Source organism: Heptranchias perlo, chromosome 4 (genome assembly GCF_035084215.1).
Source record: "Heptranchias perlo isolate sHepPer1 chromosome 4, sHepPer1.hap1, whole genome shotgun sequence".
Lineage (NCBI taxonomy): Eukaryota > Metazoa > Chordata > Chondrichthyes > Hexanchiformes > Hexanchidae > Heptranchias > Heptranchias perlo.
Window position 1 is genome coordinate 42,260,398 of NC_090328.1, and position 16,083 is coordinate 42,276,480.

Sequence of the window (16,083 nt, forward strand, 5' to 3'; positions counted from 1 at the left end):
AGAAAAATTGTGATTGACATTGTAATTAAATCTGGACAACTTTGTTCTTGCAGTGCTTGAAAAAGCAGCAGCAGGCCTTGCTGCCATTTAAAAAAAATAAAATGCTAAGAGATGGCTGACTAATTTTGGTGGAATGTCCACAATTATTCTGCTCCACTTTAGTGGTAAGATATTTCTGCTAGCAGGAAAACCGTTTTATCTGATGGTTTCTGTTACGACCAAATAATTTTGTTACAATTCACTACAGCATTTATTTTACCCAGCCTATCTCATTTCCCAAGGTTCTTTGACATTTAACCATTCCCTTATTGGTAAATCTAAAAAGACTCCAGAGTACCTTTACAAACCTATATCGTATATTATTTAATCAACAACTGGTTTGGCACGGAATTCCCAAAGTCCCAGCAGTGCAGGAACATTATATTCGTAAGACATTCAATCTTTATTTATACTCATAGCGCTCAACGTTGTTTGTAACCAGATATCCCTCCACTTTTTTAAGGGTGTTGATTGACGCAATATTGACTCATTTATCTGCATTTTTTATTCCCTATCTTTAACTCTGAGGGTGAAAAAAGTTTATTTTTCTTGCTTGAGGCTTCTTAATTTTGTACCTCTCTTTTTGTAATATTTCAACTTTCATTAAAAACATAGAATAGGTAGTAGATTAATGTCTGCTGTTTATATTTATGTAATTCATTGACTTATTCTTAGCTGGATGAACATTATTCTGCAATACTCAGCAGCCATAGTTTACCACCAAGCAAATTAGGAACTGCTACACAAGTCAATATCACAGTTTTGAAGAATGATGATCCTCATGGTGTGATACAATTCATCACTCAAGAATTTACTAAAACAATAAATGAAAGCAAAGGAGATACTTTGTACACAGGTAAAAACAACTTGACCAATTAGTGATTGATTTTTTTTCCCAGCAGTTGGATGCAATCATGATGTTATAAAAGTTCATACATATCCCCTTAAAAATGACTTAACGATTAACAGAACAGTAGTCATTTTCTGATCTCTTATAAATTTAGGACTATTGAATGAATTAACGTATCTAGGTTGAATGTATTTTTTTAAATGTTTAGATGAAAACAGTTAGGCCTTAAAAAGTGTAAAGCCTCACCATTCGCTCGCATGTAGCAATCAAAGACTGTTATTAGCAACCTGATGGCATATATCAACAGGAAATGTTTTCACTCCATCAACATCCAACTGGTCTCTGACCACAAGAACAAAATAAGGCAGGTGACAGGGATACCCTGGCAGGAGCAACAGTGCTTTCTTTTGGCATCAGTACATGGTGCCAGAACTATTTCAAGGAACACACAGAATGAACGATGGCTACTGGGGGACCAGAGAAAACCCTGGAGTTGTGGGTACTAACACTATTAGAAATCTTAAAACAGAGGTTGAGAGAAGGTACAATGGCATCCTGAAGCAGTGCTTTCAATCTCTGGACAAATCAGTTGGTGTCTTACTGTACAGCCCTGAGAAAGCATCCAAAATAATTTGTGTCTGATATTTCTTGCATAAGTTTGTCATCCAAAGAATGGAACCCATTCAGCCAGTGAACCAGGAAGGTAGACCTGCAGTCTCAGTGGAAGGGGAAGAAGATGAGGAAATAGGAGAGGCTGTTGTATCAAACATGTGAATGCCTCCCTTGTGGCCCTGCAATAACTCCCTGGTCTACAGGACCCTGGAGGGGGACAGAAATACAAAGGGGTAGAAGTTTTTTTTACAGTTATATAAAGCTCTGGTTAGATCCCATCTGGAGTAATGTGTTCAGTTCTGGGCACTGCACCTCAGGAAGGATATATTGGCCTTGGACGAGGTGTAGTGCAGATTCACCAGAATGATAATGGGGCTAAAAGGGTTAAATTATTAGGACAGATTACATAGACTAGGCTTGTATTCCCTTGAGTATAGAAGATTAAGGGTTGATCTAATTGAGGTGCTTCAGATGATTAAAGGATTTGATGGGGTAGATAGAGAGAAACTATTTCCTCTGGTGGGGGAGTCCAAAACAAGGGGGCATAGCCTTAAAACTAGAGCTAGGTCATTCAGGGGTGATGTCAGGAAGCACTTCTTCACACAAAGGGTTATGGAAATCTGGAACTCTCTTCCCCCCACAAAAAGCTGTTGAGGCTAGGTCAATTGAAAATTTCAAAACAGATTGATAGATTTTTGTGGTTCAGGGTATTAAGGGTTACGAAAACAAGGCGGATAAATGGGGTTACCCTGGAATATAGATCAGCCATGATCTAATTGAATGGTGGAACAGGCTTGAGGGGCTGAATGGCTTACTCCTGTTCCTATATTTCTATATTCCTATGCCGCCCTCCCCACGCCCGCTAACATTCAGTGGCAATTCCACCTTGCCTTTACTATCAATTTTCCTCCACCCTTAAGAATTATATCTCCCTTCTGACAATAAAAGTACACAATACATTATTACTTTGAACAAGTTCTTTTTGTCTGTTTCCTTCCCTGTGTGTTGTCTAGTTTCTTTTCTTGTACTCCTTCCAAGTGACACTTCTGTGGGAGTTGCAAGTGTGGTAGCATATTGTTACTCTTCTGTGAGGACCTTGGGACTTATCTGTAAGAATTATCCTCTTTGTCCTAGTCTTGATTTGGCCCTGTAGTACTTTGCCCCCCCACCCTGACTGCTTCTGTCCCCGATGTACCTGTTCTACACTGCACTGAGAGGGCGCACTGGATTGGTTGGATGCGTCACCATCCTGAAAGGTAAATGCCTCATTCATCTCTCTGCCTGCCATCCCCGAGCTGCTGTATTCCTCCTGTGGATCACCTGGAATCTATTTAGGGCCAGCCCCCTAGCCCCCGATCAGAAGCCTGCCATCAAAGTCCTCTCAAGCTGATTGTCCAGCCTCTAGAGGCCAGAGGCAATAGCCTCGTGCAGGTTCAAGCCCAAGGCCTCTATCATCAGACACAGTGTTAGCCGGCTAAACCTGAGTTTGGGCCCCCTTTTCTTGGAAATATCCTGCAGGTCAACCATTTGCTTCATGATGTTCTGCAGTTCACAAAACACTCCCGTATGTATGGATAGATGTTGGAGCACCTGTCCTGCATATTCTCTGCTGTTCCATACAGGGACCGTTGAACATTCTCAAAGGACTTCACAAAGAGTTTCTACTTATTAATCAGGTCTATTCTCTAGACAGTCCTGTGTGCCTTGTGGCAGCTAGCTAAGTGGTTGGACCCTCTTGTTCATGATCATTTGATGTCACTCACAGGTGCTCCCTCCTCACTCTCCCTATCTGATGCCCCCAAAGTGGATATTTCTGTGATGGCACTTGTAGGGTCCAGATTGCTTGACATGTGTTAATGTGGGGGTCCAGCTGCATCAGCATGGGTGCTCCCTACACAAAGAGAAAGGAAAAATATGTTAACATTGGTATGTGGCAAATGGGATCGCACATAGTAGTAAGGCCATATGGGAAAATGTGCCTGCCTACCATTCAATGGTTGAATTTAAAGGACAAGGAAAAAGAAAAAGCTGAAGAGAAGACTTATTTTATTGGGCTGTCATTAGGCCACAAAGCTTCTCTCACCCACTCATTTTAATCGTTATTTATAATCTTGAGTAATCTGTAAAATAACCATGATTGAAGTTGAAAGACAAAGAATAGCTCAGCCATTTACTGTTAAGAAGTCTTTCTTTTTGTATAAAAGTTTGTGATATAAGGAATTGTGATACATCAATATTCCTTTGTATATATGGACAAAGCTTACTTCATAATAATTAAATGTTAAGGGACTGGCTAATTGGGCAGGAGCAGTATTCCTGTTTATGGTGTAATAGAATAACAACATGCTGGTATTTTGGATAGCAAAATACTGCGGATGGTGGAAATCTGAAATAAAAACAGAAAATGCTGGAGAAGCTGCAGAACTGACAAAGTCATTGACCTGAAACGTTAACTCTGTTTCTTTCTCCACAGATGCTGCCTGACTTGCTGAGCTTCTCCAGCATTTTCTGTTTTTATTGCTGGTATTTTGGGTTAGGTTTTCCTCTGTTATACCACCTTCCCTTTGTCCTGGCCTGTGTTTAATTGATGGTGGGAGGTGGGGCTAGGGAAGCAGGCCGATTTCCTTGCCTTCTCATCACAGTACTGATGAACCCAGATGAGGCCAGAACAGGAGTGGCAGTACTTCTTGGAGCAGCTGTCGGAAGACCACAGAAGGCCCTGATTGAGGGAGAGGATCTGTTTTCTCTCTTCTGCCCCCTTGACGCCTCAAAAAGAGATGGCAGTTCATTCTTTATAGAAAAATACATACAGGTTCTCCGAGATGCTTTTGCCCCGTTTATAATTTTAACTCCTCTTCCTTCTGGCACTACAGAAGGTGTCTCGCTGCAGCACCGCTGTACTTTCCTGGCATTTCGGATGCTCTCTCTATGGCAGAAATACTGCCGGGAGCCTGCCCTACATGCTTGATAAGCTCTTACTCAGGAAAATGAGTTATGGTCACAGCGGGGTCAAGGCATGAGGAAAATCCATCTGTCTAGGCAATATATGAGGATTTTGTGAACCTGCAGAACACAATGGAGCAACTGGTTGACCTGCAGGGTGCCTCCGAGAACAGAGGTCCCAAACTGAGGTTCAGGTTTGTTAGCCAACATTGCTGTTTATATTGTGGGCTATTTTAAATAACTTGTGCCCATATAGCTACGCTTAATGAAGTATTTTCCTTTAATTTAACAGCTGATTTTCCTGTAATCCGTGACCGAGGAACGTTTGGCAATGTTAGTGTACACTGGATTGTAGACCCTGCTTTCACTAATGATGTTTACCCAGTCCAAGGCGTGGTCAACTTTAACAGTGCCGAATCTTCAAAGAACATCACTCTTCAGTCCCTTCCTGATGCAGTGAGTTATGGTTTATCCTGTTCAGCACATTCTGATGATAATGGCAGGTTTAAAAAACAAAGGTTCATATACAGAAGATATAAGGATATTGCAGAAATTGGTCCAGTCATGAGGTTTAGAGGTGGGGGGTGGGGGTGGGGGCGGTGGTGGTGGAATTTGGAGTGAACCAAATTTATGGGTTTCTGCTCCATCTAACTTAACTTTCAAATTCTGACCAGTTGTGGAGATGAACACATCTTCTGCCTGCCCCACCTACACCCCAGCAGCTGTTTGAGGACCTCTCAGTACAGCTGGGTGACACTTCGAGATTCTGGCGGCACCGAGGGCAGGCGCATCTTTGACACCTTTACATGCACCTGTCACCCATCCCAAATATTCTAATGACCCCATCCCCCTGATTTGGGATGGGATCATTGGCAGGCCAAAGCAGCTGAAGGACGTCCTGCCCCATTGTACTTCTGTTCCCTCTGGAGACTTTGTGTGTTTACCAGGCTAATATCAGTAAAATATGTTATGCACAGAATGTGCACGTGTTCGTAGTTTGCTTTTACTAAATGTCTTAAAACTGTTTTTATTGGTACCAGATACACATGGCCTGAAATTCCAGGGGCTAGAGAGGGTGGAAATATGATGCAATCCTGGCAGGTGGGGGACATTTTGGGATAGAATCCAGATCTGTTGGGTTTCCACTGCATGTAACTTGCATAGGAAATTGCACATTGTCGGGGTGGGGTGGGGGGGGGGTGGGGGAAGGTGAGCAGAGGGGCTGTGGTTCCTTAAGCCCACTGTAGTTTTTTTAGCTATTGTAGCTTTACTGTAGTTATTGTAGCTTTACTGTAGTTATTTTTTGCTGTTTTGTTCTTCAGCCCGATATGGGCCTCAGGTGCCCCCTCTCTGGGAGTGCCTGAGTTCCGCTACCTCATTCGGGTGGGCAGAAGTGATTTGTAGTGGGGTCATGATCTATTATACAGAGGTTTGTGTATTTAATTGCGTATTGCATATTGTTTAGAAGTGAAACATGACTCTCAGTTAATTTCTGTAGAATATTTTTCTGGTAATTGATTTAAATATATTTGTCTAGTTTTGATATCCTGTACATAATATTCACCAAACAAAAGATTAATTGCCCCAGTTGTTACTTTTTCAAAGAATAATCTGTTCAACCAAATGACTCAACTAAATATTTTATCAGAGATATGATTCACTAGCTACTACTTTAGCTAGCTGAAATTATATACTTCAGCACTTATTTTTTAGTAATCTTGTTTTTGTAAATATAAAACGTATGTTTTTGAGATGACATTTGAACCTCATTGTGGTGATGTGATATTACAAAAAACTGCATTGTAACAAGGTATTTCCCTGGTCCTTACTGAAACTTTATTGTAGTCTGTAGAGAAAATTAAAACTAGATGAATGAATACTGTGGTAAGAAAAATTATATTGTCAGAATGAAGATCACATTGCTGCAATGTAACTTATATGAACTGCTCCCAAATGTGTAGTCCATATAATGCTTGTGGCACCTCACGCAGTCATCTTACACGTGTTCATCTGCATTTCCTCCCCTCCTCCTCTTCCTCCTGTAGAAGATACCAAAGAAGTGTCCTTGTTGGAGCGGGTGCCTGCCCAGCATCTGTTAAATATTTGACTCCACCCTGACTGTGGCTACTCCAGTGGGGTCAGGAGCAGAGGTCACCAGTGTGCACTCAGCCGCACATGCGCTGGTGGAGCTGGGCTGAGGAATTTCTTAATGTACTTCTGTATGCAGTGGGAATTATCAAAAACAATAACTTTCACTTACATAGTACTTTTAACGTAGAAAAATGTCCCAAGTCTTCACAAAAGCTTAATTGGACAAAAATGGATGCCGAGCCAAAGAAGAAGCTATTAGGAGGGATGACTAAAAGTTTGGTTGAGGAGTTGGGTTTTAAGGAGGGTCTTAAAGGAGGAGAGGGAGGTGGAGAGCGTTAGGGACGGAATTCCAGAACATAGGGCTAGGCTGCTGAAGGCGCAGTCGCCAGTGGTGGGGCAAAAGTTATGGGGGATGAACAAGAGGCCATAGTCTGAGGAACACAGAGTTCTTGTAGGATTGTAGAACTGGAGGATGTTACAGAGTTAGGGAGGCACGAGGCCATGAACGGATTTAAACATGAGAATGAGAATCTAAAATTTCTGGCATTGGGGGACCGGGAGCCAGTGTCGATCGGCGAGCCCAGAGATGGTGAGTGAGCAGAACTTGGTACAGGGTAGGATACAGGCAGCAGAGTTTTGGATAAGCTAGCCTGGGCAACATTGGAATAGTTGAGTATGGAGGTGACAAAGGCATGGATAAATGTTTCAGCGGCAGATGGGCTGAGACAGGGGTGGAGATGGGCAATGTTACAGAGGTGGAACTAGGTGGTCTTCGTGATGGAGAGGATACGGAATCGGAAAATCTGCTCTGGATCAAATAGGACTCTGAGGTTGCAAATAGTCTGGATCAGCCTGAGAGAGTGGTCAGTGCGGGGAAGGGAATCAGGGGGCAAGGATTCAGAGTTTGTAGCAGGGGCCAAAGATGGTTATGGAATTACATTTTATACATGGAGTTAAATAAATTCATAAAGGTATTATAAATCATTGAGTTGAGGGGCATAACTTTTCAATATTAAGTCAGTCTGCATGTTCATATTGATAATTAATTTTCTTTAGCTTTCGTTTTCTAGAACAGCTTTCATACATGTTTTACGCAATCAAAAGATATGTATATTTTGAATCTATCTATCTTATGAGTTTCATTGAATGTCAAATTGTGACAAGGTTAATGCCCCTGAGACATTAATAATAGCGATTAGCATGTTTAATGGATGTTTATTATAATGGAGGCTTTAAATATCAATTTGTTGAAATCTCGAATATCCAAAAGTGTTAAAAAGTAGTAAGTGATATGTGCTTTGCAGCGTGACGGATGCCATCATTTACGTGGAGTGCCTGGCTGATTGCGAACATTACCAATAGTTATGTAAATGCTGGAACAACATATTCTATTACAAACATAATATTGACCAGGATAATTAAGGCTTGTATGTCTGCAGGAAATGTAATCCAATGATAGTCTAGTGTTAAAATATTCCCTTGAGTATTTGGTTGAATTCTTTGGAAAAAGCTATCCACTGAAGTGCAAACCAACCTGTACTTTACTCATTATATATAAAAAAAACTTTGCTTAAGCTATAAAACTCCAAGTTAATTTACTTTATTATCTTTGTAATCTTTACCCAGATTCCTGAGGAAATGGAAACCTTCACAGTCATCCTTTTAAATACCACTGGAGGTGCCAGGCTTGGAAGTGTACTTAACACAACTCTTCTTATTAAAAAAAACGATGATCCCATCTATTTTGAAGGTTTGGTTCACCTCTTATAATATTTTTCTACAAGCATTCAACACAAACCTATTATTAATTCTAGATGAAAATAAGTTATTAGGAATATGTTACTGTCCTTTCACCTTTGGGATCAAAGTTTGAATCCAATCAGGCTGATGGGACACAAGTCTCCTTTACGAATGGTCTTACATGAAATGAGTTTCGGCAGTCATACTCCAGTTCTATTGAGCACAAATTGCCCATAATTTAGCACAGATCAGCACTGAATTCGCAATCTCAATTAGAGAGGCCATAAGCAAGGATAGTGTGATAAATGCAAATAGGGAGACGCTGCTGAGATTAGGATAAGGCATATTGTTGTGGCACAACAGAGGGTGCTTCTAGCTTGCTATCTAATCTGGGAGTGTTTCATACTGACAATAGAGACTACAAGGACAATCTGGAATTTGGGTGTGGCCCTCTACATCCATTAAAATTAATCTTTGTTTGAAAGGTTAATAACTTTTTGAAATTTTTTTTACAGCTAATAATCAAAATAGTGGGAATGGCAAAAATCAGCAAAATAATGAAATAATGTCCCTTTAATACTTCTCAAGCAGCTAACAAGCTGGAATGACAAAAATTGGTGAATCCAGCTATGGGGAGCACAGAAATGTTGCAAAATGGCTGAGTGGCAAGGCCATAAAGGTCTCTCTGTGGAAAGGTTCTGACTGTTCTAAGCAATTGGACAATGGAGAAACAGCAAGGACTCCTTAGTGGAGCAGAACCAACCCTCTCTTCCAACAAGGCACAGAGACAAGCTGCATTAATATACGGCACATAATGTGTGAACTTTTTGTCTATTACTTAGAGGTCTGAAAGGGCCTGGAAGAAGTTGCACAACTAGAGATAGGAGAGAAGGGTAAGACAGAGGATTACTGTGAAGTAGCAGCAAATCACTTTTATGGGCATAAAAGAGAGCCCTGGTTCTTAGAGACATAAAAAGAAAAGCTGAGGGAAGATTTGCTTTGTTTACTACTTGCAGCAATATCGTAAACATTTTTGTAATCTGTTATTTACAATTTCACTACAAATGTCAAACAAATAAGTGCATAATGGAGGATGCAATGACAATACATGACCCAAAAAGATAAATATTCACAGATAGAAATGGTAACAAAGATACAGCACCTTTATTTCTACAAGTGAAAAGAACAGGCGTATATTACATATGCTCTGATGGAAAGAAAAATAGGTCAATTTTCTGGGCCCCATCTGAGCCCATTTTTGGAAAGGAGTCCTGCTGGCTTGTTGTTTAATCTTGGTTCTGCTTTAAGAACATAACATAAGAACAAAAGAAATAGGAGCAGGAGTAGGTCATACGGCCCCTCGAGCCTGCTTCACCATTCAATCAGAATGTTTATTTGTTGGTTGTGGGGTGTCTATTGAAAACTCCCATCCAAAGGTGGGAGCTCCATTACAATATTCAAAAGAGGGTGGGGAAGGGTGCTGGACCATTTTGTGCCAAGTCTCCAGCACACCTAGCAAAGGTGGTCTCAGTACAGACCTGTAGGCAGGAGGGCCTTTAAAAGGCAGACAGATGTTAAAGATAATTGTTTTTAGGACCTTTACTGGGCCCTTGTAATTTTTTTTCCAGCTGACACTTAAGCTTTGTGCTAATTGTCATTAATTTATCTTTTTGCCCAGCTCCATTTATCAGCAATAATGTTTGCCCATGGGGATCCTCTGAGCTGACATGTTTGGAGGAAAAGGAGCATCTGTAGTGGGATGCCAGGCAGGTCAAGCTGCCCCGGAAGATGCTGCACAGCCTCCCACCAGCACCTGCATCCCTGCATCTGCAGAGAGATTTGAAATTACTTCACTCTGGTAGATGTGCTGGTGAAGGCTCCTCTTCCCAAAGGAAGCTGAACCAGCAGAACTCCAGAGGCATCACTGGAACGCTTGACTAACCATTATGCTGAAAGGTGTTTCAGAAGCACCCTAGACACAGCATGTCACACTTGACATGATACTGCCTGAGAGAATGCATGCCAGGATGATCAAGCCCCCAATTGTAACGCAGAGGCGGGTTCTGAGCGGAGCCAGGGGGCGATTGCTGGTGCGAAACCAGGAAGAAGTTTCACCAGTCAGAATGTCCAATTTCAACATGGATACTTAATTATCATTTTACTTCAGGGTTTTGCGTCTCCAGTGCGCTTCAGCGGGCATGATGCGAACCCGCATGATGTGATCTCAACTCGACTATTTAAATGGCCAATTCCAAGATGGAATTTGGAGGAGTTAGGAGGTTCAGTAAAGAGACGGCAAACTTTCAAGATGGATTCAGGACATTCAAAGGCTGCACCCTGCTTTAACGATGCTTCGCTAGTTGTGGTGCAGTAAGGAGCAGGAAGGAGATAATCTTTCCCAGCAACGGGAAGAAGAAACCTGCTGCTGTCATCGTTGGAGGTTGTAAACAATTTTACAACACCAAGTTATAGTCCAACAAATTTATTTTAAATTCCACAAGCTTTCGGAGGCTTCCTCCTTCGTTCACCTGACGAAGGAGGAAGCCTCCGAAAGCTTGTGGAATTTAAAATAAATTTGTTGGACTATAACTTGGTGTTGTAAAATTGTTTACAATTGTCAACCCCAGTCCATCACCGGCATCTCCACATCATCGTTGGAGGTGGCTGAGGAGGTTAACAGCAGGAGCATTTTGCCCCGAACCTGGATCCAATGCAGGAAGCGCTTGAATGACCTAACTAGGTTAGGAAAGGTGAGGACAGTTGCACATTCACCTACATCCTGCAGTGCACACCAGCCCCCCACCCCCACTCTGACTTGTCAAGTGTACTCCATCATATCACTCCTCAATGGCATTTAAATTTGAAGAGCACCCATCGTTCACTTTCTGTGCATTTCCTCACCTCCCCATGAATCCATCTACCACTGCCACTCACCCCAATCCTTATGCAATGTGATGCATCTGTCTGATAGTCACCCTCATCGAATGCACTGCATTCATCGGGTGAAGACATGCCTTACAGTCACCCATTGGTCTGTTCTTCCCCCGTTGCAGAAGAAGTGAGCACAAAACACAAGGGAGAGGAAGAGGATTGGAGTTGGCCCGCTACAGATAGTGCAGCTCACATCATTAGAGGAAGAGGCCATGGAGATCAGTGACATATCTGCTTCCCTGACCATCGGAAATGGAGAGACTGGGGCTTCGCAGCTGCCTGGAGGCAGAATTTAATATCTCTGACCCACATCTCACATAATACTTAGTCATGTTGACTTGATTTCAGTAACAAGTGAAATATAATGATCGTAATTATGCTAAGTAGCAACATTTTTACATTGCCAGTACTAATTCATATAAGTCTTTCCTCTCCTCCGGGGCCTTCACGCGTGGAACAGCAGCCTGTGGATTTTCCTGATGACGATTCCTCAGAAGACCAGATTTCTTCTGAGGGTGCATCATCACAGGACATATAACATGTGCCAGCGCAGATAATTGCACTTCGGTGTGTCCTGTCAGACAGCTAGTTGGGTTTTCACCTTCTGAATCACAGTTCATAAGCGAGAACAAGAAGAGAGTCGTGGGAAGGACAGCTGTAGAGAGTCCTTGTCGGAGGACGCACTCCTCCAAGCTCTGCTCAGCTGGACACAGATGCTGAACACCGGAGGCCATCGATGAAAAAGAGAATCATAGAGGGACAGCAGCAAATTTGCGAGGTACTGGCAGATGTACTATGCACACTGTCCTTAATAGCAGAGAGGATGGAAGAGTCCAACTCGAACATTTGTGGATTGATGTCACAGGCCATTGCGAGAATGTCTTCCATGGAGAGAGTGGCCGCCTCTGTGGAACTTTAATCGCGGCTATCAAACCAGTCCATGCAGGCCATGCAGACTTTGGATGGCAGCACTTAAACAGGATGACAGATACCTTAGCCGTGACCTTACAACTGCACCAAGCTGCTCCCCTGCAGAGAAGTAGGAGTGATGTGCCACTGGCCCTAGAGAGGGAAGATGGCGAAAGGGGACATGGAAGTGGGAACTCCCCTCAAAGCGCTCTCACGTTTCACCCGTTGCCCGCCCCATATCCAATACCTGACATCTGCCTTGTCTCCCGATGGCTGAGACTGCCCCTGCACAAGTGCAGGTGGAGCAGTCTTTGGTGGGACCCTCATGGGCTCCAACACCTAGTAAGAGCGGTAGGCAAAGGGAAATAAAAACATTGTAGTTCACCAAGGATATGCACATGGGTGACTTTGAAAATGTTATGTTATTAAGTTTCCTTTTTTTATGACCTCACATAAAATTTATTAATTTACACCACTTCCCCGCATTGCCCATTCTTGCGTGCTGGGCGTCAAGTTGCCTTTTCAGTTGGTTGGTGATGAATGTGAAGACATGAATTGATGGGACCAACTGGGAGATGTACAATGGGTGAATGATTAGTTACAGGACTGCTTTGTGTGAGTTGGGGGGTGGGGGGGGTCGGGGGATGTGATTGTTACTTTGGTCCAGTGTGACTAACTGAACCTTTGAGCTATTAGGGCATTCCTGGCAACCCGAGCAGCAACGTGTGCGGCTGGTCTGGCGTTGGATGTCCCATCTTCATCTTCCCTCTCTTCCTCGTCCTCGTCCTCTTCATTGGAATCATCATCAGATGATGAGTGATGAGCGCCTTGTTCCTCCTCCACTTCTAGTCCTCACTGCTGTGCAGTGTTGTGCAGAACACAGCACACCACGAACATTCTAGAGACCCTCGCTGGCGAGTGCTGAAGGGCACCTCCAGAGCTATCCAGACAAGTGAAGTGCATCTTGAGCATGCTGATGGCTTGCTCGATGACACATCTGGTTGTCATATGGCTGTCGTTGCACTGCTCTTGGCGTTAATTGGTGGGATTCCTCAGAGGTGTCATCAGCCAGGTTTGAAGGCGGAATCCTTTGACGCCTAGCAGCCACCCCTTAAGGCTGGTTCCAGGTATGAACAGGTCGGGGATGTTGGACTGCCGCAGTATGAAAGCATTGTGGCAGCTCCCAGGGAGTCTGGCGCAGACCTGCATGAACCTTTTCTTGTGGTTGTACACCAACTGAACATTGATGGAATGAAATCCCTGTGGTTCATGAATACTCCTGGTTGATCTGGTGGTGCTTGAATTGCCACGTGTGTGCAGTCGATGGCAACATGTACCTGTGGGAACCCAGCCATGGACGCGAATCCGAGCGCCCGCTCGTTCTGGCTATTGTCATCACAGGGGAAGTTGACCTAATTCGCAGCCCTGGCAAACAATCCATTCATCACATGCGTTTATGTGCAGCCGACTGGGAGACACTCGTTATGTCTCCGCTGGCGCCCTGAAAGGATCCAGAGGCAAAAAAATTGAGGGCAGTGGTGACTTTCACAGCGACTGGTAATGCATGGCCACCATGTCCAGCAGGGAACAGCTCTTCTAGGAGGCTGCAGATGTCTGCGACCATGTGACGTGACAATGTCAGCCTCCGGAAGCATTGTTCTTCAGAGAGGTCAAGGAAGCCATGCCTCTGTCTGTGCACCCTGTTAGGTGGGTAGTGCCTCCTGTGAACCTAGCCTCTCTGTTGGCCTCCTCTCTGTTGCCCTCCTTTCTGATGCCCTCCTCTCTGATGCACTCCTCTTTGTTGTACACCTGCAGCTCCCTCCACAGCATGACCTTGCTGCTGTGGATGGTGATTGTCTTCCTCATCCGAAGTCCAATCTAAAGCAGCCATGGCGTCACCCATCCTGATGTTCTCTGTGTGAGCACCTCCAAACTTTACCAATATATCTGTCACCTCAAGAACTCTCAGCAAACCGTTTACCAGAGGGAACTGAGAAAGCAGCTGTGAGCACTGAGACTCTTTTCCTATCAGGACACCTGGGCCTAAATTTTAGCCCCACGAATGGGTGGGTTGGGGGCAGGTGGGAAAGTAAAAATTGTAAAAAAGACTAAAACCCGACCCCAATTCGCCTCCAATCTGCCCACTTCCGGTTTTAATGGAGGCGGGTCGAGGGGCGGACGACCGGCCTGCTCTCAGGAGGCGGATCGGTTAGTGAAAGCTTTTAAGGAGGCTGTGGGCCTCCATTTTGACAGCATTTTTTATTTTTAACTTCTGGGGGCCGGGGTTCTTGGGCCTTCTGCTTCACACCACATGAGAGGAGGCAGGAAGGCCCAGCTCAGCAGGCAAGTGCCTTTATTGCATTGCTTGTGGGCCCGGAGTGTTTTGCAGGAGTGTTTCCCCCAGGCCCTACAAACCTAACTGCTGCGACTCCACAAACGTGATCATCCGACCCACCCCATCTTCCACCCATCTCTGGTGACCCCCAATCCATCCCCCCCCCCCATGATCTGTGACCACCCCGCATGATCTCCGAGACCCCTCCGCACGATCTCTGACCCCACCACGATCTCTAACCCCCCCCGACCTCCAACCCCCCCTCCATGATCTTCAACCCCCTCCCACGATCTCCGAGCCCCGCCCACGATCTCCGAAACCCCTCCCAATGATCCCTGACGCCGCCCCCCCCCAACGATCTTTGATCCCCTTGGTGACCCATGACCGATCCCCCTAATGATCCCTGACCTCCTGATGAACCCCCAAATTACTCCTCCAGCTGACAGACCCCCAGACTCCCCCATGATCCCCGACCCCACGCTGACTTCCCTCAATGACCGATCCCCCGATGACCCCCCCCCGATGACCGACCCCACCCTCGGACCCCCCCCCCCCCCCCCGGTGACTCCCAACCCCCTGGTGACTGACCCCCCTCCCCCTGATGACCATTCCCCCTGAAGGCTGACCCCCCCTCCCTCCAATCTAAGACTTACCTGCTGGCATCCGCTTCCTGGCTGTTCCCTCTTCCGACTGACAGCCAGCCTGTCAATGTGGCTTGCCTGTCGGGTGGGAAACCGACAAAAAAAAATTAGAAGATGTCCTTATGTCAAGATCATAAGGACTTCCAGGAAACGCGTACTCCCAGGTTTCCTATCAGGAATTCTCCTTCTCGCCCTCTTCCTGACTCGGGCTTAAAATTTACCCCCTGACTTTTAACCACCTTGCAAACCATAGTCCATGCTCGATCTTGCCTACGTTTTACTGCCGAGTTTCCCGAGTCCTGTGCTGGAGGCGTTAATTTCAAATCGCTGCCAAAATCTCATGAAAGTACCCTCATTAACGTATGACGGACCTGCCTCTCGAGAGTAGGTTAGTCGGCCCCAACCAAACCCGCCTCCCTTAAAACCGTGGAGGACCCAGGTTGGGGTCGGGGTTCAGATCTGTGAAATTTTAACTTACCCCCCGCCGCTGTCCCACCCTTCGTGGGGGTTAAAATTCCCCCGCAAGAGTCAGCGGAGCTGATTAGCTGCATGCACCATGGTGCCATTGCTGCAGGTCCTGGAATTATGTGGGGACCTTGAATCGGCAGACTTAATGGCCACCTGAAGCACTAGAATTGGCAACAAGAGCTTAATTTTTATCTGAAGAATAGCACATCCGACAATTGCAGCATTCTCTGAGTATTTTGGAGTGTCAGTAAATCTTAGGAAGCCAAAATCTTGCAAACCACTTTCCATGCCAAGAATTGTTGAAAGGATATTATTTACTTGTTTACTATTAAGCTTTTAGTAATAGGTGTTTTTAATCAGTAGGAATGCAAGAGTCAGATTAAAAATTGTAATATCAAAGTAACTGACAGTCATCACAGGAAAGAAAAAGAAAAAACAGTCATCACAGGTGAAATTAGTTAAAGGTGTAAGTGTTGGCAATTAGCAAATGCAAGAACAGGAGTAGTGAGCCAATAGTTTAAACC

At 44.5% G+C, this 16,083-nt stretch overlaps 1 protein-coding gene across 1 annotated transcript in view; it reads left to right on the forward strand.

Moving 5' to 3' along the window:
- The window catches only part of adgrv1 (adhesion G protein-coupled receptor V1), a 507,287-nt gene that overhangs the window by 81,666 nt on the left and 409,538 nt on the right, over positions 1-16,083 (forward strand). The window contains exons 13-15 of the mRNA XM_067982173.1: positions 715-895; positions 4,737-4,900; positions 8,162-8,285. Coding sequence (XP_067838274.1) covers positions 715-895; positions 4,737-4,900; positions 8,162-8,285 — 469 coding nt within the window. The remainder of the gene's footprint in view (positions 1-714; positions 896-4,736; positions 4,901-8,161; positions 8,286-16,083) is intronic.